At 39.1% G+C, this 27,776-nt stretch overlaps 1 protein-coding gene across 1 annotated transcript in view; it reads left to right on the plus strand.

Moving 5' to 3' along the window:
• BPGM (bisphosphoglycerate mutase) overlaps positions 1–27,419 on the plus strand; it is a 32,507-nt gene extending 5,088 nt beyond the window's left edge. Inside the window, exons 2-3 of the mRNA XM_012512178.1 lie at positions 9,434–10,095; positions 26,454–27,419. Of these exons, the coding sequence (XP_012367632.1) occupies positions 9,495–10,095; positions 26,454–26,632 (780 nt within the window). The 5' untranslated portion in view covers positions 9,434–9,494 and the 3' untranslated portion in view covers positions 26,633–27,419. The remainder of the gene's footprint in view (positions 1–9,433; positions 10,096–26,453) is intronic.
• Positions 27,420–27,776: the final 357 nt, after the last annotated feature.

A 27,776-nucleotide genomic window follows, 5' to 3' on the forward strand; every position in this document is an offset into this window, starting at 1 on the left:
CATAGCACCTACTCCTGAGCAAGTATACATTCCCCTGAAGTTTGAGGCACTATGGGATAATTTATGAAGATGTCTAATGGGGTAAAGTGTGTCAAAATGACAGATGATATTTTTGAAGGAGATTAACAGGATGAATCCTATAGTTTTCCCCCATAGTTCAATCTTGAACCCATTCCTAAATAATTTAGTTAAGCAAAAATCAAGTACTCAGACTGATTTAAATGTCTTCAGTATTGCATTCTATGAGGAATAAAAACAGTTATGAATGGGATTCCATTACTCATGGTACTTGCCGTTCTGGCCAAAAATAAAATCTAGTGATTTCATAATGTTGGGATTATTCTATGACAGGATGCTTAAAGGTTAAAAATGCTGATGTCATTAGTAGATCTAAGTGTGGGATCCAGCTAGGCCAAGATCGACATATTGAGGGCTTCTGCCTATACCTTTTTAAAAAAAATTTACATTTTTAATTTTAAATTATGGGTGCATAATAGTTGTATATATTTATAGGTATATGTGATGTTTTGGTACAGGTATACAATATGTAATCATCAAATCAGGGTAATTGATTTACCTCATGCATTTGTCTATTACCTCATGCATTTTTCGTGTTGGGAACATTCTAATTCCATTATTTTAGTTATTTTAAAATGCAATAAATTATTATCACCGTATTGTGCTACTGAATACTAGACCTTATTTATTCTAACTATAGTTTTGTACCTGTTAACCATCCTCACTTTAACCCCCTCACTCCTGTTACCTTTCCCTGCCTCTGGCAACCATAATTCTGCTATTGCAATACATTCAATTTTCAAAATTTTTAGCTCCCATATATGAGTGAAAACGTGAAATTTGTCTTTCCATGCCTGGCTTATTTCACCTAAACTTATGCTGTCCACTTCCATCCATGTTGTGAATGACAGGGTTTCGTTCTTTTTATGGTTGAATAATATTCCATTGTATATATGTGCCAAATTTTCTTTATCTGTTCATTTGTTGATGGGCACTTAGATTGCTTCTATATCTTGGCTATTGTGAATAGTGCTGCAATAAACATGGAGTGCAGATGTCTCTTCAGTACACTTACTTGTTTTCTTTTGGATGTATACCCAGTGGTGGGCTTGCTGGATCATATGTCTACTACCTGTTTTTGAACAGCCCACAAACTATGCATGGGTTTTACATGAAAAATGGTTGAAATAAATTAATATTTCATGTGCATGAAAATTATATGAAATTCTAATTTCAGTGTCCATACCTAAAGTTTTATTGAAACAGATTTATTCACTTATATATTATGTATGGTGGCTTTCAGCTGCAGTGGCAGAATTATACATTTGTACCTAATTATGGCAGAGACCAGTATAGCCTAGAAAGCCTAAAAAATTTGCTATTTGGTGGTTTACAGAAAAAGTTGCTAACATCTGAGCTAAGCTATAGTGTCTTTCACATTTATCTCCTTCATCTCACTTAAACGGCCATTGTCCTGGTCCAAGTCTTTGTTCTGTGTTACCAGAATTATTGCAAAAACCTCTCAGCTAGTGTTCATACTCTTTGGTTTTCCTTTCTATTTCTGTATGTAAGTGCTGCCTGATCCTGCTAAAATGCATGCTACTAAACTTTTAATGATGTCCCAATATGTACAGAAAAACCTACATGCTTTGGCACGAGGCCTTTTTTGGATCACTATTTTTTCTTATCTTTCTAGGCTAGTCTCCTCCTGCTTCCTTATTATACCCTATACTTACAGTGGCCATATAATTTTCCAAATGGGGCACTTAAGTGTGAAAGGGGCCCTAGTAGTAATTATGTTGGGGAAACAGGCCTAAGACAATACTGTTCTTTAAAATGATGCATGTGCATCTTTCTCCTAACTACCCTCTCTGTCCTGACCTTGCTAAAAGAATGCTAATCTTGAACCATAACTTCAGTTTTATGGTGGCATTTATGGAAAGAATATTTTTTGCCTATTAGACAAATCAGGATGTATGGTTACTCTAGCTATACTCCAACCAGTTTGAATGGGCTCACCATTTTCCATATGTACCTGTTCCTTTGCCTTCACTCACTGTTCCCCTAGATTGGAATTCCTTTACTTTTTTCTGTAAATCTAAACCTTGCCTTTCCAAATCCAGCTTAAAAAATACCGTGTCCACGAAGCCTTACTCAGAAATATTCTCTCCCATCCCACCTCTCTTTTACTAATGAAGTGCTTTCTCATGGTGTGAATTATTTTGAGTTTTAGGTACACACACACACACACACACACACACACACACGTACTGAAGACATAATTCTTGTTGGATTACATATTCCTCATAGGCCTAGCATTGGGCCATGCCTAAATGGGATCTGCAAAATGTTTGAAGAATGAATTAATTGGTCAGGCTAGGGAGACTGAGTATTTGGGGCCTTCAATTTATGAGTCATCCATTTTAACGTGATTAAAGCAGTGAGAAAAGGGTTTCCAAGAACTGAAGACTGAGCCTCAGGTTTCAATGTGACAGTGTAGCAAAATGGTTCAGGGCATAGATATGGACTTCTTGAGACTAAATTCCAGCTCTGCCATTTACAGCCTCTGTTACCCTGGGCAAGTTAACCTCTCCTCCTGTTTCTTCATCTGTAAAATGGGAGTAATCATAGTAGCAACTCCATGGAATGGTGGTTGAGGATTCAAACAGTGTCAGGTAACATTGAAGTAACATTCATAGGTGAGCACTCTGTGAATGTTGGCTACTGTGACTAATATGATCATCTTCATAGTACTCTTATGGGTGGGTAAGAAAATGCAGAGACCCAAGACCAAGTTGTAACCGTGGAAGAGCTGGAGGAAATGCTACACCAAAATCTTAGTGGGCTTTTTTCTTGATGGAAGTAGTCTGTTTTAGAGAAGTCGTGAGAGAAGATGATCTCCGCTTAGTAAGAAGTAACTAACCTGCAGTCTTTTGAGACACCATTTCAGTATAGTGGGTAAGGCACAAGTTAGGTGTCAGGAAACTAAGAAAGGAAAGGCTAGAAGGGAAGGTAAATGGACAAGAGGAAGGGGAGGGAGGATAAGATACACAGTTGTGTAAAAGATGTTTGCTTAGTAAACTTTTTCTTCAAGCCAGATCACACTTTAAAAAGGAAGACACCCTGGGGGATAATTCAATAACCTATGTGTTCTTTTTTTGACATGATGTAAATTATTGATTAAAATTGGTACTTAAGTGCCAGTAACTTTTGCTATGGGATAAATGAGAAACCAGGTGCAGGTTGGTGAGCTTTTATGAAAAACAAAACAAAACAAAAAATAAAGAGGTTGAAAAGGAATAGTTTTTAATTTGGGATGGGGAGTATATATTCTTAGTAAGGTTCCTCTTTATAAGCTGGGATGACTATTGCCTGTCTTACTTTGTGCCTTGAGGTTTTTCTCAAGAGTATTAATAAGCCGAGCCCTCCTTCATGTTCACCTTGTTCATTTGCGTTTTATGAAATGGCTGCCTGGGTTTGGAAGGACAAGTTGGAACTGGAGATGCCTCTGTGAAGTGAAGCCAAGTGAGCCAATATCCTCAAACCACGACTCTAATATCTCCAGTGGTGGGTTGGAGGCAGAAGACCAGGGTTGCAGTTCCAGTTTGCCATTTACTGGCCATATGTTTTTGAACAAGTCAATCAGAATCTCCATTTTTTTTTCTGTGGAGATTATGGCCATCCATGAACATACTAAACTTATGGTACAAAAGTACAAGGTACAAAACTATAATGGATCGTTATTCTTGGCTCCTGTTTTGACATAAATACACTGGGATTCTTAAGTTAAAGCTTCCTAACATCTTGGCCCTGTCAACTGATTTTACTGTGGCAGTTACCATTAAAACTCTCAAGCCTTAGTCTCATGAGCACAATCCAGTCATTTCTGTCTGACTTTGATTCAGTCAGCAGGCCTGACCTACTTCCCAATGGGTGAAGAGGAAGGGAGAGAAGTCTAAAGCAGGGGTTCTCAAAACATGGTCCTTGGACCAGCCATGTCACCATCACCTGAGGACTTGCTAGAAATGCATATTCACAGTCCCACCCCAGACCTACTAAATCAAGCTCTGGAAGTGGGCCCAAGCAATCTGTTTAATGTGATTTTGATATACATTAAAGTTTGAGAACCACTGGCCTAGAGGAACTAACATTTAAGCTGAGCTCTAAAGCTGCATGATCTAGTGTAGTAGCCACTGGTCACATGTGGCTGTGGAGCACTTGAAATGTGGCTGGTTCACATTGAGATATGCTTTCATTATAAAATACACACCAGATTCCAAAGACATACTATGGAAAAAAGAATGTAAATTGCCTTATTAATAATTTTTGTATGTATTATGTGTTAGAATTGTATTAGTTCTCATGCTGCTAATAAAGACATATCAGAGACTGGGTAATTTATAAAGGAAAGAGGTTTAATTGATTCACAGTTCAGCATGGCTTGAGAGGCCTCAGGAAACTTACAATCATGATGGAAGGGAAGCAAACATGTCCTTCTTCACATGGTGGCAGCAAGGAGAAGTATAAGTGAAGTGGGGGCAAAGCTCCTTATAAAACCATCAGACCTCGTGAGAACTCACTTTCTATCATAAGAACAGCATGAGGGTAACTGGCCCCATGAATCAGTTACCTCCCACTGGGTCCCTCCCATGACACATGGGGATTATGGGAACTACAATTCAAGATGAAATTTGGTCCTGGCCCCTCCCAAATCTCATGTCCTCACATTTCAAAACATAATCATGCCCTTTCCAACAGTCGCCCAAAGTCTTAGCTCATTCCAGCATTAACCCAAAAGTCCAAATCCAAAGTCTCATCTGAGACAAGGCAAGCCCTCTCTGCCTATGAGCCTAGAAAATTGAAAGCAAATTAGTTACTTCCTAGATACAGTGGGACTATAGGCATTGGGTAAATACACCTGTTCCAAATGGGAGAAATTGGCCAAAACAAAGGGGCTACAGCAGGCCCCATGCAAGTCTGAAATCCAATAGGGCAGTCATTACACCTTAAAGTTCCAAAATGATCTCCTTTGACTCCATGTCTGAATGATAGCTTTTGGACCTATAGGATTAAATAAAATATTACAATTTATTCCACCTATTTCTTTTTACTTTTTCATGTGGCTTGTAGAAAATTTAAAACTTCATTGTGCCTCGCATTATATCTTGATTGGACACAACTGATCTGAAGGATGACTAGAGCTTAACCTAAAGCAGGGTGAGACTGAAGTGGCAATGGAGAGATGAGATGAAGGGTGAGTGTTCTGCATGGGGTACAGTGTGTGCAAAACTACTGAGGCAAGAAAGAAGCTGACATGCTTAAGGAAATAAAACCAAAGGCTTGCAGGTCACATGAAGGATTCTGAACATTTTTCTAAGACCAATAGGAAGAATCGAGGGTTTAAAATAAGATACTTAATTTTCAAGGAGTTTAATTGTTAGTTTGCAGTTAATAAATGAGGGCAAGAGAACTTCAACTGAATATAGCAAGACTTTCAACATTGAAGCGCCTCAACTCCCTAGGATGGTGGGGGAGGGGCGGTTTGTTCAGCAGAGGAAGCATGACGCTGCCCATCACCTGATCCTAACCCTAGGGTATGAGGCATGAGCACCCCCCACTAGAGAGAGAAGCAGTGTCACCTGGGAAGAGGCAGTTTTCAGTTCAGTTCTTTTTCAGTGCAATTGACACTCAAAGCTGAGTGCAAGTTTGAGGACAGAGCTAGAAATTCTGCAGGGCACCAGCAAATGGTTTGGTAAAGGAGGGCTGTAAAGGTGGGTCAGGGAGAAGGAAGCCCAGAGCATTATGGGGATTAGAGGGTCTGTCCTTTGAAAGGCTGTGTTGGACAATAACAGGAAAGCTGTTTAAGTGGTCCAGACGCTTGGGTTCTGACCGTCTCCTGGGGTATGGTGGCTGCACCATTTATCTGTGGCCCAGAGGAGGTTTCCCTTTAAGTCAGAGGTCATAAGCTAGCAGCCACGATCTAGCCTGCAGAAGAAATGTTTTGTTTCACTCACATTTTACAAATGTATATTAGTTGCTAATATTTAAATCAGATATCAGATAAAAATACATGTTTTCATGTTTTTTTTAATTGGAAGATCTAGAAACCTCAGTTGCTCAGTATCACAGGGCAATGGGCTGGAGCTAAGTAGTAGGTACTCCTTTTATTTTTTATATGAATTTTTAGGAGGTTTTGAAATGATTGTTTTAGCTTTTTAAAAAAAGACATTTGTTTACTCAAGGTTCTCTGTGGTCTGACTCTAGGTCTTGCATTCATCCTAGTCTTCGGTGTCAGCAATCCCATCTTCTTTTTGTTTTCCAGAAAACTTCTAAGAACAGTGCCGTTGGTTCAGTGAGATGAGGTTATCGGAAGACTTTTACTGTTTACACAAGAGTTGCCTCCTTCAGAGAAGCATGCATGTTCCTTGCAGTTCACTGTGCCCATCACTCTGCATAGTCCAGCTGCACTCTGCTTCACACAGCTGCCTGGCCATTGTAGGCATTTGAGTTTGCAATCCATGCCTTAAACTTTAAATCACACTGGCTACAGCGCTGTGTGTTTCTTGGTAAACACTGGGTAAATCAGCTCCAGTGGATGTTGACTGAAGTTTTCATGTTTGCAAGCTAATCCTCAGCAGTTTCTTTGTAAATATCCAGCAGTTAGTTAAGTGGGAAAAGTCTGTTGATAGTACTAGGGAGGAGAGAGGAAAGTGACCTTTTGTTTTCCTGAGATAGACATACTAATTTAGTACTTTATCATGTATTCACCTGTGTAAATGTATTCCTGTGCTTCAGAGTGAGGGAAGATGTGTATTTGCATAGTTTTTGTGACTGCAGTACTGTTCCTCTGTTCTGGTGTGTGTGTGTGTGTATTTTTTTTTTTTAGTAAAAAGAAAACAACTTTGTTTTAATGCAGTAAGCAAATATAGGAGAATAAGATACCACAAAGCTTGGTGGTGGGTGCCTGAGTGTCCATGTTGCTATTGCTACATTGTTTTGTCCCGTTGATATAGTTTATAATCAAAAGATGGTGGAAAGGTGATTCTGTCTACAAAATTTGTCTAACCATGCCCTTTAACTGAAGAGAGAACGGCTTCATTAGCTTATGGAGGTTTCTTACTTGACAAGATAAACTGAGGGTGAAGGTAGAGGAACAGTTGATAGCTTCCTTTTTCTCCATACCCCTCCTCCACTACCACTAACAAAACCAAATGATCAATGGTTACAAAGGGTAGATACAGTTTTTGATGGAGCTGAGGCTTCTACTACTTGGTGGATTGGGGCTTTGTAAAGAAACAATGCAAAAATATCTTCCATTTGCAAATTAACACACTTACACACACCCCTCCGTGTGTGTGTGTGTGTGTGTGTGTTCATCGCTTGGTTTCTTGCAGGTGGGGGGCTCTGAAGCTTGAACTTTGTTAGACTCATGACTATTCTGCCCCTGGGCACAGGCAGCCATCTGGCAAAACACCGCCTAGATACCTTTTGTTCCCTTCTCTGTTCTGCCACCCTGATGCCCCTTCTAGGCTAAGGACAAGAGACATTAGACCCCCTCCTTGGGAATTCTCAGCTCTGTGGGATGCTTTCACCTGGGTCTTGAGTCCAGGCTCTTCTGGTTCCCTGGCACTTCCCTGCTCCACATGCACAGCAACCTGGTACTTAACAAGAAAGGAAAATCATCATCCTAACTGCTGTAGCCTTTCAACTTCAGTCATGCACCACCTAATGATGTTTCAGTCAAGCATGGATCGCGTATATGATGGTGGCTCTTTAAGATGGTAATGGAGCATATATAGACATCTGATATGTGGCACTTGACATTGGCATTGCAGATCGAGTAGGGGAAATGATTGATATTCAGTAATTGTGCTGGGATACTTGGTTTTCCATATGAAAAAACATAAGTAACAATATGTATACCATCTAGGTTTGTGTAAGTACATTCTGTGTTGTTTGCATGACGAAATCACCTAATGATGTATTTGCCAGAATATATTCCCTTCATTAAGCAACACATGACGATTCTTGCAAATCACCTCAATTTGATTTCTTCCCTTAAGTCCTCTGTTTGCCTTCCATTGAAATATAAAGCCTTATTTTAAAGACTGTTTTCCCTTCAGAATCTCTTGGAATTACTAAAGAAAGGTAGAAACTAGATCTAGATTCCAATCAATTTTGCCATTGATTGTTATTTTACTGTAGGTGACTCACAGTTTAAGTGGGAGAGAAAATCTCCAGTTAATGGAAGTTGCCAAGAGTGGCAGAGGACCAGGCCATAGTGCTCGTATAATCTTTACAACCCAGTGTGCAAAACACTGGAGTGGAGATGGAGAGGCCCGGCGTGTAAATCAAGCATGTGTCAGTGTAGATGTATCCACCACAAGGAGAGAGAGGTGGGCTGAGCAGCCATGTCAGCAGATTCTCCGAGGACGGAGTGGGCCCAGCAGATCTTTAGGCCAGCAGCTTAAATGTAAGGAGTTCAGCATAGCTTGAGAATTGCTGGTCTCCCTTTACTAGATTCTCCCCCTGCTAAGATGTAGCTGGTGTGTGTAGGATATCTGGATGGCTGGGGAGGAGGAGGCGGGGCCTCTTTATCAGTGTGGTTCCTCTCACTCCTACCAACCAGATCTGTTTGTACAGGCAGCATCCCTCAGCTGCTTGCATTTGATAGCTTATTTTGCACTGGATTTATTCCTGCTGAAAACTCTTATCTTGAGGCAGGTGCAAGATTATTTAGGTGCGTACCATATTTGGTGTTAGTGTCTCTTTAAATCACTTTTAATTTGTCTGAATGTTGAACTGATGTGGTTTGCATACCTTAGATTTTCTTGTGTGTGATGTAGCCTGTGGCATTGAAGAGCTAGTTGCCACCAGCCAGTGATACATACCAGATATACGCAGTGGTGCATTGAAATAACATGTTTAATAACTTCTATAATAAGAATGTGAGACTGGTAAATACTTCTTTTTCCACCACAGGAAAACAAAGTGAAAAGGATGCCTTCAGTGTAGAGTCAGCTGCCGGGAGCTGGGAGTTCCCAGCCACTAGTCATTCTTTCAGACGTCTGTAACTCATTCTATTAAATCCTTTCTACTGTAAGCATAAATTGCCTTTGTATCTGGCAGAAACACAGCATGCCATTAGAATGAAGTGTTTTGTTATTTTATGTCATACAATTAACATGCTATCCAAACATCAGAAAATTTAAGTCAACTAGATTCCCTGTAATGAATTATTAATATCTATCGAATATGCCTTTATGTGTCCCAGTGTATGAGTTATCACATTTCTGACTGTTCAAAGGGATTTCAGTTTCTTTTAGAAGTTGGGTGTTGTAAAGCGACGTTTCTATTCCTAGGTTGTCGGTTGAATGAAGAATATAACTTAGACTCGTTGTTCTTGTCTTTCTAGATGTATTGCTGTCCTTGAATATTAGCCCATTTGAAAACGCCTGGGAAGTTCAGCCATCAGTATGTCCAAGTACAAACTTATTATGTTAAGACATGGAGAGGGTGCTTGGAATAAGGAGAACCGTTTTTGTAGCTGGGTGGATCAGAAACTCAACAGTGAAGGAATGGAGGAAGCTCGGAACTGTGGGAAGCAACTCAAAGCGTTAAACTTTGAGTTTGATCTTGTATTCACATCTGTCCTTAATCGGTCCATTCACACAGCCTGGCTGATCCTGGAAGAGCTAGGGCAGGAATGGGTGCCCGTGGAAAGTTCCTGGCGTCTAAATGAGCGTCACTATGGGGCCTTGATCGGTCTTAACAGGGAACAAATGGCTTTGAATCATGGTGAAGAACAAGTGAGGCTCTGGAGAAGAAGCTACAATGTAACCCCGCCTCCCATTGAGGAGTCTCATCCTTACTACCACGAAATCTACAATGACCGGAGGTATAAAGTATGCGATGTGCCCTTGGATCAACTGCCACGGTCAGAAAGCTTAAAGGATGTTCTGGAGAGACTCCTTCCCTATTGGAATGAAAGGATTGCTCCTGAAGTATTACGTGGCAAAACCATTCTGATATCTGCTCATGGAAATAGCAGTAGGGCACTCCTAAAACACCTGGAAGGTACCAGCTTTATATACCACTTATTAGAGGTTGCCAAATGTGATATCTGGGCCTTAATCTAGAAATTAAGCTAATGATGCCCTATTTACACAATAGACTCCTCTATCCCCCTTTATCACTTCAGATTTAAGAATTGTCTTGTTCTATAAATCAGATCTCTTGTGTGTTTTCCGTTCCTGTTACCCGAAGCAGCAGTTTTCAGACTTTAGCAAGCATCAGAGTCACCTGGAGAGGTTGGTGTATCACAGATTGTGGGTCCCACCCTCAGAGTTTCGGAATCAGTAGGTCTGGGGTGCACCCTGAGAATCTGCATTTCTTAGAAGTTTTAGGTGATGCTGATACTGCTGATTGGGGTTCCACACTTTGAGAAGCACTGGTCTAAAGGACTGTATGGCTTGTAGTGAAATGAAAGGAAGCTAGGAAAGGAAGGAATTGTTGAAATGGCCTTGAAAGTAAATTAGAGTTTTTCAAGTCAAGTAAATTATCTAGACTTCAGTTTTGCTCACGTTCTTCCAACATTAAACAATGATTGCTGTGTTTCCAGATGTAGGTTTCCTGAGCAGTTCTTTTGTTTCAATCCTCTTTTCATAACAGGCTTGGTCATTGACTGGAAGTAAGTTAGGGGGAAGGAAACTAAAAGGATAGTTGGTTTATTTATCTTGACTCTAAAATTTTGGAAATCATCGGCAGCCATTATTTTAACTACTTTATGTCATGTTCTACATGTATACTAAAACATGTTATTAGCTATGTTATGTTATTGTTATTAGTCATTTATGTTATTGTTATCTTCTTTTTAAGTAACATGAACCAAATGAACTCTTTTGAGGATTCAGGTTCACCGGTTTTGAGCATCAGTGATTGCACTGTGACACCTTCTGGATTTCTGACTGTTCTGTGGATTTCTCATTTCCCTCTCTGCCTCCACTCATCCCAGATGATTGTGCTTTTTGCGTGATATGCCCTGTCTGGTGTTTTCCTGCCTTTCATCACTGTCAGCAGTTAGCTTACTGGTAATAAATAGAAGAAATTTCTCTACCATTCCTTTTCATTCCGCTTTAATTTTCTATAAGAGGCTGTGACAAAAAAAGGCTGACCTTATATGTGAAATAAGTAGAAATAGATTATTAGTTAAAAATGGAGTAATCTTTAGCATGTAAGTATTTTCCCCTAATTTTTATAACATGACCAAGAACTAAATCATTATTTGTATAGCTGACATCCATTAGTCATGCAGAGACCTAAAATCTACAGACTATTAGATAGTAAAATTTTATTGGCTAGACATGGCACTTGATATGTGTGTGTGTGTATGTGTGTGTGTGTGTGTGTGCGTGCACGTGCATTTCTGGGCATATGTGTATCTTATTTACTCGACTATATAAAAGGTTCTATTCTTGTTCAGAATAATTAGATCATTAAGTTCATTGTTAGTGATACATAACTTCATCATTAATGGACCATAGTATTTCATTGTTTGAAGAAGAGTTAAGGCTCTTACTAGACAACAACAAACTGAAATTCAGAATTTCAGAGTTTCTGCCAGAGACGTATTCTATTCAACCATGCCAACTCCTTTTTCAGAGCTGGATCTCAGATTTATTGTGGCCAGGCTCCCTTCTCTCAAGAAAATGCCACTATCTCCTTTAGGATTCTCTTTCTCCACCTTCTTAGCTTGGAAGTCCCCCTTTTAAAAAAGTTTCTTACTGTTTAATACCATTGACTCTTCAGCTATCTTCAAATTTATTATAGATCTCTTTAAAACGATTCTACAGCCCAACCACAGTTCATTGTACACATCCTGTCCTGCTAGTGCATTGATGATTTAACTATTTTTTACTGTTCTTTTTGAGGGAAATCAGAAAGTTTAACCAATGATGGTAAAGAAAACTATAACCATGGTGGGGGCAAAGAGAGAATTGCATGTAGAGGTTGTGTTTAGACATAGCAAAACTTACTTTTCTACATTTGAGGGAGGTTTTGAAACTATTAGCAATTTATTAAATTAACTTAATCAAATAGTGTACCTGCTTTCGAAAACAATCTGGCAGTTCCTCAGAAGGTCTAAACATAGAGTTAACATATGATCCAGCAATCCCACACCTACGCATATAGCTATATTAGCTTCCCAGTGCTGCCATAAGAAAACATCCAAACTGGGTGGGTTAAAACAACAGAAATGTGTTTTCTGAGGGCTGGAAGTCCCAAATCAAGGTGTGAGCAGGGCTATGCCCTCTCTGATGACTCTAGGAGACAATTCTGCCTTGCCTCGGCTAGCTTCGATGTTTGTCGGCAATCTTTGATGTTCTGTGGCTTGCAGAAGCATCGCTCCTTGGCATTCTCCTTGTGTGTGTGTTTCTTATCCACATTTCCCCTTTTATAAGGCCACGAATAATATTAGCCTGCCGCCTCCCACCAGTGACCTCCATTTTAATGGGATTATTCTCTGTTAAACACTGTATTTCCAAATAGGGTCACATTCTGAGGTACTGGAGGTTGGGACTTCAGCATATCTTTTTGAGGGGATCACAGTTCAAACCATCACAATGCCCAAGAGGAATGAAAGCACATGTCCACACAACAACTTGTACCTAAACCTGCAGAGCAGCATTATTCATAGTAGACAAAAGATGGAAACAACCCAAGTGTTCATCAACTTATAAATGGGGTCTATCTATACAATGGAATATTTTTTGACAATGAAAGGGAAGGTGATGCTGGTACATGCTACCATATGGGTGAACATTGAAATAACTCTGTTATATGAAAGAAACCAGCCACAAGGGATCACATATTATAGGATTTCATTTATATGAAATACCCAGAATAGGCAAATCTTTAGAAACAGAAGGTAGAGTGGCTGTTGCCTAGAGGGTAGGGAGGATGGAAGATTTTGCAAGTGATTTGCTGATGGATACAGAGTTTCTTGTTGGGGTGATAAAAATATTTTAAAATTGATTGTAGTGAGGGTTGCACAACTCTGAATATGCTAAGAGCCATTGAGTTGTACACTTTGGGTGAATTGTATGTGAATTATATCTCATTAAAGCTGGAAAAATAATCAGTGGAATTGAAAGGTTAAAGGATTTGTCATTGGCCTAGAAAACAATGGGGGGTGGCAAACATATGGAAGTGATAACAAAACTGAAATGCATGGCTGTCAAGTGTAGAATACTGGGGAAAATCAAAGTGCAGCTTTGACCACTGGGGCAGAAGTGGACTTACAGGGCTCATTGGGAAATAAGCAGGCATTGGTCTTCAGGCAGCTTCCAGTCCTTCATCTAAAGGGCTTTTTATTTTATTTTATTTTTTATTTTTATTTTTTTACGTTGGAAGTATGAAACTGAATGACCTTTAGAGATGAATGACATTTTCTTTTCTTTTTTAGACAAAGTCTCACTGTGTTGCCCAGGCTGGAATGCAGTGGTTCGATCTTGGCCCACTGCAACCTTCACCTCCTGGGTTCAAGCGATTCTCATGCCTCAGCCTTCTGAGTAGCTAGGATTATAGGCATGTACCACCACACCTGGCTAATTTTTGTAATTTTTTAGTAGAGATGGGGTTTTGCCATGTTTGCCAGGCAGGTCTCGAACTCCTGGTCTCAAACTCCTGGCCTCAAGCGATCTACCCACCTCAGCCTCCCAAAGTCTGGGATTACGGCATGAGCCACCACGCACCTGGCCATTAATGACATTTTAAAGTAGCCTTACATTATAACTCCTATCCCTATTACCATAAACAGGCTTTATAGAAAATGTTTTTATTTGGGAGATAATTGATGTAAAACAGTGGGGTTGGTGTAGAAAGAAGTAAATTGTAGGAAATGACTTCAGTAGGAAGTATGTGAACACAGAAAAAGACATGGGCTGCCGGAGAGGGAGGTATCTATGAGAGAGGTAGAGAATAAAAATGATGGGGTTGGTGACCAAGGAGGATGGCAGATAGTTAGAGGAAAAAAATGGCAGAAAAGCCAGAACATGCAGTTAGGATAAGACCATAGCCTAGAAAACTAATGGAGTGGATGTGAGGATCCAGATTTGTCCACAGGAAAATAGAAGGATGGTTTGTAATCTTGACTCTCACCCATTCTGGATATGACGACTTTGTTCCTTTTTGGCCTATAGTACCTCCTGGTGGTACTCCAATTAACATTAATGGAGTTCTTAGATGTTGCTGTAGTTCTCTACTGTGACTTAGCTCCCACACCTAACATGGAAGAAATTATGTCATGTGCATGAAATAGGCTGGATTGGATTTCAGGATCACTGCATAAGTTAGTTATTGTCTCTAAATGCCAATCTGCGTTAGTAAAGTTTCTCTTACGGTGTCTATTGAAATATAAGGTCCCAAGTATTCTATTTCACAACTGTAAGAATTAAGCATAAGTGACTTTCTCAAGATCAGAAGAAATAGTATGTCATCATATTTTTTTCACATCATTTCTGTTAATTTAGTGAGATTTTAGCCCTTTCAAAATTGATTGTAGATGTATTCACTCGCCAGAATAGGCGTGTTAGTCTAATGTTAGTCCTCTTGTATTGCATGTCTAACTTTCCACAGCTCAAGTTACAGGGGTTTGTGTGCTTCTTGGTAACTTACCAACCTAAAAGAAAACATTTAATTGGATTTAGATGCTAACTTTTCAAGACTCCAAAAATTAAGTGAATCTCCCCTACTGTTTAGAGGGGAAATAAAGATTTTCTTTTATAGGAAGGACTGCTTTGCCAGTTCATGTGTATGTGTTTATGGTGGTACAAAATATAAGCTACCATCTTAATTGCCAATTTATGCTTACTATCAAGTTACATGATCATACATGCGCATTTTGTGGTTAATGCCTATCGTCCGAATGTAATTATTAATAGCATCTCCTTTTACTTTCAAAAGTGCCCCACTCTGGATGATAAATTATGTGGTTACCTCACTATAAAAATATTGAGCTGGGTGTGGGGTCATGCACCTGTAGTCTCAACTACTAGGGAAGCGGAGGCAGGAGGATTGCTTGTGCCTAGGTTTGAGATCAGCCTGGACAACATAGTGAGACCCCCTTTTAGAAAAATAAAAATGTAAAAATGAAGATGTTAGCTTTCACTACTGTTAAGAATTGAATCTAGAAATGGGCATAACCAGGGTTTTATATTCCTATAAGCACAAAAGTTGCTAAATTTCTTTGCATTTATTATAAAAGTGGCTTGTGGCTGCAGATTCATCTGATTCCAAGCCATGCTTTCTAGAGATGTTTATGTAAACTTCTCCCATGTAAAATGGGCTCTTTCAAGGGACTGGAGTAATTTTTCCCTATTTTGTCTCTAAACTGCTTGACAAGGTAAAAATGTTTTACCTACTGGGGAGGAGTGTGGTAACTGATAGCATCAATGACAGTATACTGTCCTATCAGAAAAATACTTTCTTATTGTTTGAAAACTGGGGTGGGAAGAATCATGACCCCAGTTAAATAACTAATTAGAATATTGGTCTATGCTGAAATCTCAAATTGCTTTAAGATCTTTCTACGAAGAGTATGCTAGTATTACTCATCTCCTCTTAGGTCTACTCTTAGAGGTATCATCCATATACCTCAACAGTAAAGAGTGTTGGTTCTGAAGATGTTAGTTGTTTCTCAGATATTTGATATTATGACACTATAGGCAGTCATATCCTGACTGATGCTTTCTCCATTTGTGCAAAAGAAGACAGGTGCTGTTGGAGGAAACTGAAATCTAAAGAGACTCTAGATTCCTTGGCCGTGATCATGGTAATTAGTTGGCATCAAGAACTCTGCTCAAAACTCAGTTCACTGAGGCTCCACACACAGTTATCACATGGGCTTTAAAACTTTTTTCTAAAAGGTAGCCTTTCCCTTGACCTATTCTTTGTTTGGAATACTGTGTTTTAAGAAGCTGAGTCAAGAACATCCGTGGCAGGTAAACTATAAAAAGGTAATTTAATGCAACTAATTGGGTCTTAAATTATTACTGCTGTTATAACATTGTGGTCCGAATGGCGCACTCTAGCATAGCTATACAGGATGACCTTTATTGATTACATACTGCGTGCCAAGCACAGTTTTAGACATTTTACATACACATGTTGTTTTATGTAGGAACTAGAACATGGCTCTGAACTCACTGGAAAGCTATGGTTCAATACTGCATTTTACTTTGCTGTTTAGTATATCCAGGTCTTATTTTTTATTTCATTTGATCAATCATTGATCACTAAGCTGTTTTGCTTAAAGAAACTGCTTCAGTAAAAAGAAGCAAACCATTGATACACCCATCATCATGGACGAACCTCAGCTGCATTGTGCCAAGTGAAAGAAATTGGGCTAAAAAAGCTGTGTATTGTATGATTCCATTTATGTGCCATTTGGGAAAATGCAGAACTATCGGGAAATAACACAGATTGGTGGGGTAAGGGTAGGCTGCCGGGGGCACAAGGAAATTTTAAGGGGTTGTTAGAGCTGTTTTATATCCTGATTGGTTATTACACTACTGTATGCAGTTGTCAAAACTCGTAGAACTGTATGCTAAAAAGGGTGACTTTTGCTGTATGTAAATTATACCTCAAAAAAGACTTGCCTTATCCAGTGAACTCACCATTGCCTTAATTGGGACCTTACCTTTTATTCACAAAGTAATACACTACATTAGTCAATTAGGAGAATTAAGTGAAGGGTTGAAGGGTTGCTATATGCACCTATCTGTCCCTTTGAAAACTAACCTGGAGGGCATTTGTTATGCTTTCTCAAGGCTTCAGGAGCCATCTGGTTCTGACTTTAGCACCTAAACCACGGTCATTATAGGGAACTGCCTTTTAAAGTCCTTCTTCATGAGAAGTTATGTTTGAGAATCTTGCTGATGTTATAGGTTGAAAGCTCCTCTAATAAAGGTTTTTTTTATTTTTTTTATCCCAGACTATCTCTGCTTATCATCAATTTATTTAGCCTTAATTGGGCCTTCCATCCCCTCCTTTTTCTCTTGTAACAACCTAGTCTAGGAGCGGGTCAACAAGGACCTCCTGGAGTCAACGCAGATGAATGGTACACTGAGAGGCAAGTGATACTGATTCGGAGCTAGATAACACTCTTGTCTAAGAATTGCAAACACGGAAACCACATGTCAGTGCCTAAGACAGGCTTCCTGGCTGATGGGGATGACCTCTCCCGTGTCGAATGACTTATTTATATAATATCTCTGCTCATAAATCGTATATGCTTTTGAGATTGCTTTACTTTTAATCTGATGGTAGTTAATGCTTTCAGAAGAAGTCAAAACAAGACATACAGAATATTATATAGTAAAAAAATGCCTACTTAAGGGACTGCTTTACTGCCTTTTAGAAGTACCTATTATTGTGCTAATAAGTCCAGGTTAAAAAGCAGGGCCCACCTCTGACTGGTTCGGACACACTTCTCACAAAGCACCACCGTGAAAACATCTAACGCAGACCTAAGTATCTGAAAGCATCCTGTACTGTAGCGTTCCAGACAGGCGTGTGTTTCATTCTCTGTGGTTGGCATAGTCACTTCCTGTTTGTTTCCTGCTGGCGTGCATCCAAGGAAAAGCCAGGTACCAAACTGAAACACTGGATGTAGTCTGCATCTTGCCAGAGGAAATGGATTGTTTAGTCTGGGTTTAAGCACAGGACGAGGCAGTTTCAAGTTTGGAGTAAGAGTGACACACAAGACACTCATGCAAGACAGACTTGATCCCAGAAGACCTGTGTGCGGCTGCATACATAGCAAGGCACAGAAGTGGTGAGATAAAATTAGAGACTCAGGGAGGAAAGGTCAGCTGGGACTAGCTGTGGGGACGGGGACTGATGAGTTGGTTACCTTTGGCATTTTAGTGTGATATTTTCAGAAGCAGCCAATTCAGGCCTCTCTTCTGTGAGGCAAGTAGTTTCCTGTTGGTATGGTTAAGCTTTCTTTTATAATAATTGATTTATAGAACCCTTTATTTTTTAAACATCATAGGCTATTTTAACTATAAAATTAAACATAGAATGGATTCTTCTCTCTGCCTTATTCTAAATTAGTGGCTGTTATTTTATCGTGTTATAATATTCAAATCACCCTAGCCTATCTTTACATATATAGTATTCAGATCTTAAAGAATTAAAAATAGGTAGATCATTTATGAAACTGAATCTCTTGTTTCAGCTCTTATTGGCCATAAAGGAATACAGAACTGTTATCACAGATTGTTGGTGGGGTTTGAATTGTGACTTACTTGACCAGGAGAGGAAAGTGAGGAATGAATGGGTGGCACCTTATTAAATGAATGAGTTGACTGGAGTTGTTTCCCTTTTTTTTCTAATTCCAAAGAGTATACACTACAGAATTGGGGTTTCTTCTTTCCTTCTCATCCCGTAGCAAATCTTTTTGTCTCTCTGACCATCTCTTCTGGTTTTCTAAAATTCAAAGATTTTGAACACTTTGGAGAAAATCAAAGAACATATAAAGCCATTTAATTTGAATTGTTTATTTTATTGGCACTAGATGTAAACAGCTTTTTGTTCAAGGCTAAGATTCTTTTAATTTTCCTTTTTTTTCTTGGTAAGGTCTTAGGAGAGCACAATGTTTAATCAAGGCTTCAACAGTAGAGGACTAGATTTAATTTGAAAACCCAGAGAGTTAGAATTTATTCAATTCAGGTATGCACCTAGAGTTCACTAAATCAGGTCTTGTTCTTGGTACAGGTATAGCACCTATATGTGAATGAGACACACAAGGTCCTTTTGTGGAGCTTTTAACCTCTTTCTGAAATTTGTCTATACTGTACCTCTGACAAAGTCCTTAGGGTGTTTTCATATATAGGCTTTATGTTTTAGGATTTTTAATTAACGTTTTGTTCTTTTTTTTTTTTTGAGACAGAGTCTCGCTCTGTCGCCCAGGCTGGAGTGCAGTGGCACGATCTCGGCTCACTGCAAGCTCCGCCTCCCGGGTTCACGCCATTCTCCCGCCTCAGCCTCCCAAGTAGCTGGGACTACAGGCACCCGCCACCATGCCTGGCTAATTTTGTTTTTGTATTTTTAGTAGAGATGGGGTTTCACTGTGTTAGCCAGGACGGTCTCAATCTCCGTGATCGCCTGCCTCGGCCTCCCAAAGTGCTGGGATTACTGGCATGAGCCACCACACCCAGCCTAACATTTTATTCCTTATAGCCTTTAGTTGTATGTAAAAAGTAGATTCTCATAATAAATACAGTTGTAATTACTTAGTGGATCATATTACTGAATAATTTCCGGACCCTAGCAGCCAAACCATAAAAGTGTTACTTACAGTTGAACAAACATTTACTAAATCTTGCAGTGGGTAAAGCACTGTGTTCTAACAGCATGGGTGATACAGAAATGGATCAAACATTGTTCCTGCTCTCAAGGAATTTATAATCCTGGTGGGAAAAGTGAGCATTTGCACAAGCATCTCTACCAGGAGGTGCTTTAGTAGATGTACAGTGTACATAACAGTTTGTCTTTGGTTCCTGTTCCTGCTATGGTGACTTAGGGGAGGGGGTTAGAAGGTGCAAATTTGACTTCCTGAAGTTGGTCCTCTATGCAGAAAATAAAGTTGTTTGACTTTCTCCCCAATTTTGGCCTTGAGCTACTTCCTGGACTTATTACCCCAAACTTTCATTATTTCTTCCTTAAAATATCCCATTATTTAAATTGACTGCAGTTAGCTCCTAGGTGCTTCTACATGAAGATTCAAGACTTAAAGGCAGACTTTAAGTCTTTAACACAGAGTTAAAGACTTTAAAAGACTTTAACACAGACTTAAAGACTTTAAAAGACTTTAACACAGACTTAAAGGCAATGGCGGACCCTTAAAGACAAGGGTAGCTGTGAAGGGAAACACCACTGAATTCTCACCCTGCACCTGCTCCTCTCCACACTACTGTAGAACACAGTGCCTTGCCCATTGCAAGAATTTAGTAAATGTTTGTTCAACTGTAAGTAACACTATTATGGTTTGGCTGCTAGGGTCCAGAAATTATTTAGTAATATCGTCCACTAAGTAATGACAATTGTATTTAACTCCATACCACTGTGAGGAGGGGTAGGTACAGGGTGAGAACTCAGTGGTGGTTCCCTTTATAGCCGACCCTGGAACAATACGGATTTGAACTGCATAGGTTCACTTATACATGGATTTTTTTCCCAACAAAAATTGGATCAAAAATACTACACTTGCTAGATGTGAAATCTATATATACGTAGGGCTGATAGTACCAATTCAGTTTGGTTTAATACAGTTCAGATGCATTATTCTGGCCTTAGGAGCTCTGCCTGCTTAACTTTCTTAGGAAGATGAATGTAACTTATGCCAAGATTGAGTGATGAATAATGGCTTCACTGTGGTTTTTCCTAATTTGCTGTTTTAAAATTTAGTCGGCCAGGCACAGTGGCTCACGCCTGTAATCCCAGCACTTTGGGAGGCCAAGGCAGGCGGATCACAAGGTCAGGAAATCGAGACCATCCTGGCTAACATGGTGAAACCCCGTCTCTACTAAACATACAAAAAATTAGCCGGGCATGGTGGCAGGTGCCTGGAGTCCCAGGTACTCGGGAGGCTGAGTTAGGAGAATGGTGTGAACCCTGGAGGCGGAGCTTGCAGTGAGCGGAGATAGTACCACTGTACTCCAGCCTGGGTGACAGAGTGAGACTCCATCTCAAAAGAAAATAATAATAATAAAAAAAAATTTTAGTCACTTAAGTCTCACTGATTATTAACCAGTCTAAGTATTTTAAATATTTGTAAGTAATTAGTCTGCTGTGTGAATGGCTTGAGTAGTCATTAAAGTGAAATGTTGATTTTATTTATTTGTTGGAAACATTTCTATTTTTGTTGAACTCTCCTTCCTTTGTAGTTGAAATATTACAGTGGCCTTTGTTTATTTGGCTCTTTAATTTGGTCCCACACAAAAGGGACCAAACTTGAGAGTGCTGCTATTAAAGAGGGGACCTGTTGGATCTGGTTAGATCTGAGGCCATGGTCAAACAAGTGAATCCCATGTATGCCCCAGCCCCTTGCTGAAGACCTGGAACTCGTTTCTCAAGTCACAGACAACAACCCCTAAACATGGCCCATCATAATCGCATTGTGTTACCTGGGGATCAGACAAACTTATTCATTCCCTTTACCAGTCGTGGGAACACTGGATGGCATCAGCAGATGTCCATTTAGGACCCGGCCTTTCACAAGGGCAGAGCATTCATATAAACATTCTTCTCTCTCTTCCTTGGTAGTCATGGAAATAACCATTGATAAGTCACCTAAACCAGGGTTTAAATCCTAGGGATTTGGTAGTTAAAAAAAGCTCCATTTTTACTGCCTTAACAGTCCTGTGTAGAGCAGGTTTACTTAATCACTCTGGATCTGTTTACTTTTTTTTTTTTTTTTTTAATTGAGACAGAGTCTTGCTCTGTCGTCTAGGCTGGAGTGCAGTGGCACAATCTCGGTTCATTGCAACCTCCGCCTCCCAGGATCAAGCAATTCACCTGCCTCAGCCTCCCAAGTAGCTGGAATTACAGGCGTCCACCACCACGCCTGGCTAATTTTTGTATTTTTAGTAGAGACGGGGTTTCACCATGTTGCCCAGGCTGGTCTTGAACTCCTGACCTCAGGTGATTCACCCACCTAGGCCTCCCAAAGTGCTGGGATTAGAGGTGTGAGCCACTGCGCCCAGCCCTGTTTACTATTTTTTAACATCTTTATTGCATTTATTTTATTTATTGCATTATAATTCACATACCATGCAATTCGCCATTTAAAGTATACAGTTAAATGGCTTTTAGTGTATTCACAAAACTGTAAATCCATTACCACAATCAATGATGGAACATTTTCACTACCCTAAAAAGAAACCCAGCACCCCTTAGCTGTTATCACCCCTCCAGTCCCTCCCCTATTCATCCAGCCCTGGTCAACCACTAATCTACTTTCTGTCACTATAGATTCACATGTTGTGGACATTTCATATAAATGGACTCATGCAGTAAGTGGTCCTTTGTGACTGGCTTATTTTAGTTAGTAGCATCATGCTTTCAAGGTTCATCCAAGAACCTTGTTGTGGTTTGCATCAGTACTTCATTCCTTTTCATTGCCAAATAATAGTCTATTGTATGGATATACCACATTTAATTTATCTGTTCATTAGTTAATGGACATTTGTGTTGTGTTCACTTTTTGACTGTTATGAGTAATGCTGCTATGAAGGTTTGTGTACAAGTTTTGTGTAGACTCATGTTTCATTTCTCTTGGGTCTATGCTTAGTAGCGGAATTGCTGGGTCATATGGTAGATCTGTGTTTAACAAAAGAAATCGCCAGACTGTTTTCCAAAGAGGCTATAGCCTTTTGCATATCTGATTTTACAGTGTATGATGATTCCAGTTTCTCCACATCCTTACTCACACTTTTTTATAATCTGACTTTATATTGTTACCATCCTAGTGGGTACAAAGTAGTATCTCATTGTGGTTTGGATTTGCATTTCCTTGATAGCTAGTAATATTAAGCCTATTTTTAGGTGCTTATTGACCATTTGTGTATCTTTGGAGAAATGGCTGTTCAAACCTTTTGCCCATTTTTAAATTTGATCATTTGTCTTTTTATTATTGGAGGCAGTTCTTATATCTGATAAGGAACTTGTATCTAGAATATGTATGATATGCAAATTTTTCTCCCATTCTCTGGGTTGCCTTTTTATGTTCTTAATAGTGTCGTTTGAAGCACAAACATTTTTAATTTTTATATACCCAGTTTATTTTTTTCTTGTATTGTGTATGCTTTTGGTGTCATATCTGAGAAACCATTAATTAACTCAAGGCCATGAAGACTTTACTCCTATGGCTTTTTTTCTAAAAATTTTTATAATTTAGCTCTTGACTCTAAGTCTTTGATTCATTTTGAGTTAATTTTTATATAAAGTATGAGTTAGGGGTCCAACTTCATTCTTTTACATGTGGATATACAGTTATCCCAGTACTATTTGTTGAAAAGATTATTCTTTCTGCATTTCATTGTCTTGGCACACTTGTTGGAAATCAATTGATAAAAAAAAAATGAGGGTTTATTTTGGGTTCCCAATTCTATTTCATTGATCTGTGTCTATCTTGATTACTATAGCTTTGTAGTAAGTTTTGAAATCAGGAACTATGAGTCCCTTGGTTTTTTTCTTCTTTTTCAAGATTGTTTTGGCTATTCTGAGTACCTTAGATTTCCATATGAACTTTAAGATCAGTTTGTCAATTTATAAAAAAAATTCCGCTGAGATTTTTGATAGGATAGTATTGAATCTGTATGTTAATTTAGGAAATATTGCCCTCTTAACAGTGTTACGTCTTCTAATCCATAAATACATATTTAGGTTTTCTTTAATTTGAACACTGTGTTGTAGTAGAGTATAGTTTTGTACTTCTTAGGTTAAATTTATTTTTAGCATCTTATTCTTTTTGATGTTATTATAAATAGAATTGTTTATTTAATCTTTCATGTCGCTTATTGCTACTGTATTAAAAACCCAATTTCATTTTCTGTGTTGTTCTTGTATCCTGCAGCCTTGCTGAGTTTATTAGTTCTAACAGGTTTTTGGTGGGATCATACTCTCTGCAAATAGAGGTAGTTTTACTTCTTCCTTTCCAATCTGGGTGCCTTTTATTTCATTGTCTTGCCTAGTTGCCCTGGCTAGGATCTTAAATACAATGTTGAATAGAAGTAGAATGTTCAGTCATTCTACAATAAAGTCCTAGGTTCAAGAACTTAAGATTAATAGTTGGTGACACTGCAAAGGCACACATCTATGAGTGGTGAATCCAAGATGCTGATAGATTTGTACGCTCATAGTTTCTACTTCTGGTAAACTTTAGTCAAACATGGTCACTTTTGTTATCTTTTAATAAATTAATTTTGTATAGTGAAAATTTAGATTATTTGGAGAAATCTATAAAATCCATTTTTCTCTCCAATTGAGTGAGCAATATGCTTATAGACTCTGGAAACAGATAAAGCATGGTCCTTGCACAGTAGATGAATATAAACAGTACTCAATGTCCTCATGCTCTTGTGTCTCTAAGGTGCCTCTGCTTTTCTTAACCATTAAGAATAAAATACAGGAATGTTGGTGCTAGAGGGACTCATTTTATAAATGAAGAAATAGTTCATTGGAGGTAAAATCTTGGCCAAGTCACTCACACGTTCTTCCACAGAGTACTAGGAACATAAAGGGCCCTCAGTTACTAGTTAGTGAGTGAGTTAGGTTTGGAGACCTCCAGAGCTTCCCCTGGATTTGGGAGTGAGCACTGTTGGATTTGAAAGGCTCAGTGGTCACCTGACTCCAAACAACAGGCTGTTGACTTCCCCTCCTGCTCTTTCCAAGGGATGTTTGTGGTGGCTGTTGTGCAGCTAGCTGACATTTCTGACCTGTTGAAGCCAGAAGGTGCTTAGAATCTAGAGCAGTCATCTCCCTGCTAAACAGCTAGAGGTCTGGTCTGAATAGATTTGTTCTCAGCAGCTGTAGTTTGTGATGGTAATCTTCTGTAAGGTTGCAGTGTGAGGGTGGGGCTTGGCAGGGCAAAGGAGTATCTTAGTAGCCTTCCCTTTAAATCTTCTACCTAGAAGGGAATTCCTAATAGAGAAAGAAGAAACACTTATTGTGCTACCCTTTTTTCATGTATGTTCTCTTTTAAGCCACCCCTTTTATCCCACAACCCTTTAAAATGCTGGCAAAGGAAGAGTGTGTGTTTCTTTTCTTTCTTTCTTTTTTAATTGACAGAAGAATTGGAGGTCCAGAGAAGTTACTTGCCTAAAATTGCATAGTACATTGAAGGGGGACTGGTGGGGGAGGTGATGGGACAGTACACTTACTTGGAAGAGACTGTGTCTTCCAAGTTAAGATCCTTTCCATTTTTCATAGTTGTTTGAGTATGGATAGTTTGTGGATAAGAGTTATTAGGTAGCTCTTCTAGGCCTTGACATGAAATTCTAATAAAAAGCCACCCCAGCAGTTAGGATCCAGTGCTACGATTCTGTGACTGTTTGGCTGGTGCTCACAGTTAGGATCAATGGCTAATTAAAATGAAAATGTGCATTAATTACTAACTGACAACAACTTATTCTGCCGCCCTCAAGTAAAGACAGACCCTTGGACTCCCCTGAACTTGTTCCACCTAGGTCCTTTCTGTTAATATAGAACAGGAAGCATATGGTCAGAATTTAGAAGTCTATGTGATTAATAAAGGAGTATTTTTAAAGTAGACAATTTGAATACTTTCAGTTGTCTTTTAGCTTGTTGAACTTCATCTCTTTCTCATGCCTTCCCTTTGCTCACTTTGAACTCAGAAACTTGAGAGGAGTTACATTATACAGCAGGCACAGACCCCTAGGTTTAAATCTAGGCTCTGCCATTTACTCTTTGTGTGATAATTGTTTACTTAACCTCTCTGTGCCAGAACTTGTTACGTGGAGAAATAATATGTCGTCATAGGATTGCAATGATGATTAAATGAGTTAATACATACAAAATGCTTAAAAGAGTACCTGGCATGAAATATGAACTCAGGACATGTTAGCTGTTTATTGTTAAAAGTACTTATAATAATAAAGAATATTATTACTACCACTGCTACTACAACTACAGCTCTTCTGGTCCAAGTTGAATTACCTGTAATTCAGTTGTACTTTAAAAAGGGCTAAAGGTGGCTTCTGTTTTATATATACCTTCCTTTTTTTAGCAGCTGGAATGTTCAGGGACCATAGGAGAGCGAGCCCTGTTCACAGGCATACTGTAAAATCCCTTCGTGTTTCCCTTGACTGTGCTTTCTAAGCACCTAGGAAAGCATTCCTGCTGGACTGGATCTAGCTCAGGGTATTGCAAGCTCACTTAGTGTGGGAAAACCAAACACATTCTAAGCAAATGAACTAGATTTAGAGACTAGCGAAAAGTCCTGATTTTAGTACCAGCCTGGGTACAACACATAAAAGGAGAAATACAGACAACGCTCCTGGTTCACTTTCTGATTTTTCAAGATTACCTGATTCCTTGGAAAACTAGTAACACAAATGTGGGCATAGAGAAAATAATTTTCCTTCGTTTCAGATTTAGATAGGAAACAGGAACAGATTGTCCGAAAAGGTATCTACTGTCCTGATGTAGCACTTGCTGTGAATCTCTAAGCCTTTTTTCTTGTAATTTCTGGAAAGTTCCTGGCTTCCAGGAATTATAGCTGGAATCCCTCAGTACCTGCATATTTCAGGGACACAGTTAAATGGGATTAAAGTGCAGTTATATAATTAAACAGAACTTCCTCCTGAGTTGTGTTTTAACACCTGGTCTCTTCCTGTCCTGATAAACAGGTATCTCAGATGAAGACATCATCAACATTACTCTTCCTACTGGAGTCCCCATTCTTCTGGAATTGGATGAAAACCTGCGTGCTGTTGGGCCTCATCAGTTCCTGGGTGACCAAGAGGCAATCCAAGCAGCCATTAAGAAAGTAGAAGATCAAGGAAAAGTGAAACAAGCTAAAAAATAGTCTTTCTCAACTGTTGGCTAAGAAGAAATGCAAAAGAAGTGGCATAGGAGTGTGTTATGGGTGCTGAACTCTCTCTCTTTTTCCCCGATTTTCCAGAGCTAGGCTATGGAGTAGAGTTTGTATAGGTAACTAGGTAACTTTTGTGGCCCAGATAAGGCTTTAGGATGCCTCAGTGCTTATGTCATAGCCTTATGAGTTAGCTTTCCTGCTAGCCCCCTAGTCGGTCACCAAACTAGTAACTAGTGGGGTTTAATGAAGGTCATAAGTTTCTGAGATGGGAGAGCAACAAGTAGAGATGAAGCTAAAGGTATTTATCATTCAAGAAATCATTATTGAGTCACCATTGACAGGCACTATTCCAATCAGTAGTTCACTTTAATATTTAGTAAGATTTTCTGGGATAACAGTAAAGGATATTAGATAATATACCATATGTATTTATTACTAGTCTTTTCCTCTAGGAAAAGGGATGCTTTGATAATTAAGGCCAGAGGCCCATTAGTTGAGAAAGTCACAGATATATTTCTCCAAGAAAGCCAACAACCACCACCACAATGACAGAAATGACAACAAGGCCCTTTAACTTGTCTTCTGGTTTAGAGACATCCTTCATTTGACATTTAGTAGAATTCCTCTTTGGCCACAAGAATAAGCAGCAAATAGACAACTATGGCTGTTGAGGTTCTCATTTTGGTTTGTTTTAATTTTTTGAACTTTAATGTTTGGGTACCTGTAATTTAAAAATAAAGTTCCTGATAATAACGTGACTGAAAATGGCATCCCCAAAGTGTCTCCATGTGTTTGGTGAATTTTAGGTAGGCTTCTAAACTAGTCTTTGACTCATACCTTCCTGTAACACTCAAAGAATTGCACTTATTTCAACACAACAGACACTCATGATTTTCTATATGTTGGAGCATGAAGCAGGGAAGGTAGAATACAGTGCATGTAACTTTATTCACATAAGCAGAGGGAATGGTATATTGGGGCTTGTGACATAAATTTGTTCATTAACTGATGGCAAAAGATTATGGTATGTAGCACAGAGCAGTCAGGGTAGGCCATGGACACGATTGCTTATCTGTCTTAATGATACTCTTCTGCACTAAGTTTTAGATGCTGTGGGTATGTAGGTCATCATTTC

This window comes from Nomascus leucogenys, chromosome 13 (genome assembly GCF_006542625.1).
Source record: "Nomascus leucogenys isolate Asia chromosome 13, Asia_NLE_v1, whole genome shotgun sequence".
Classification (NCBI taxonomy): Eukaryota; Metazoa; Chordata; class Mammalia; order Primates; family Hylobatidae; genus Nomascus; species Nomascus leucogenys.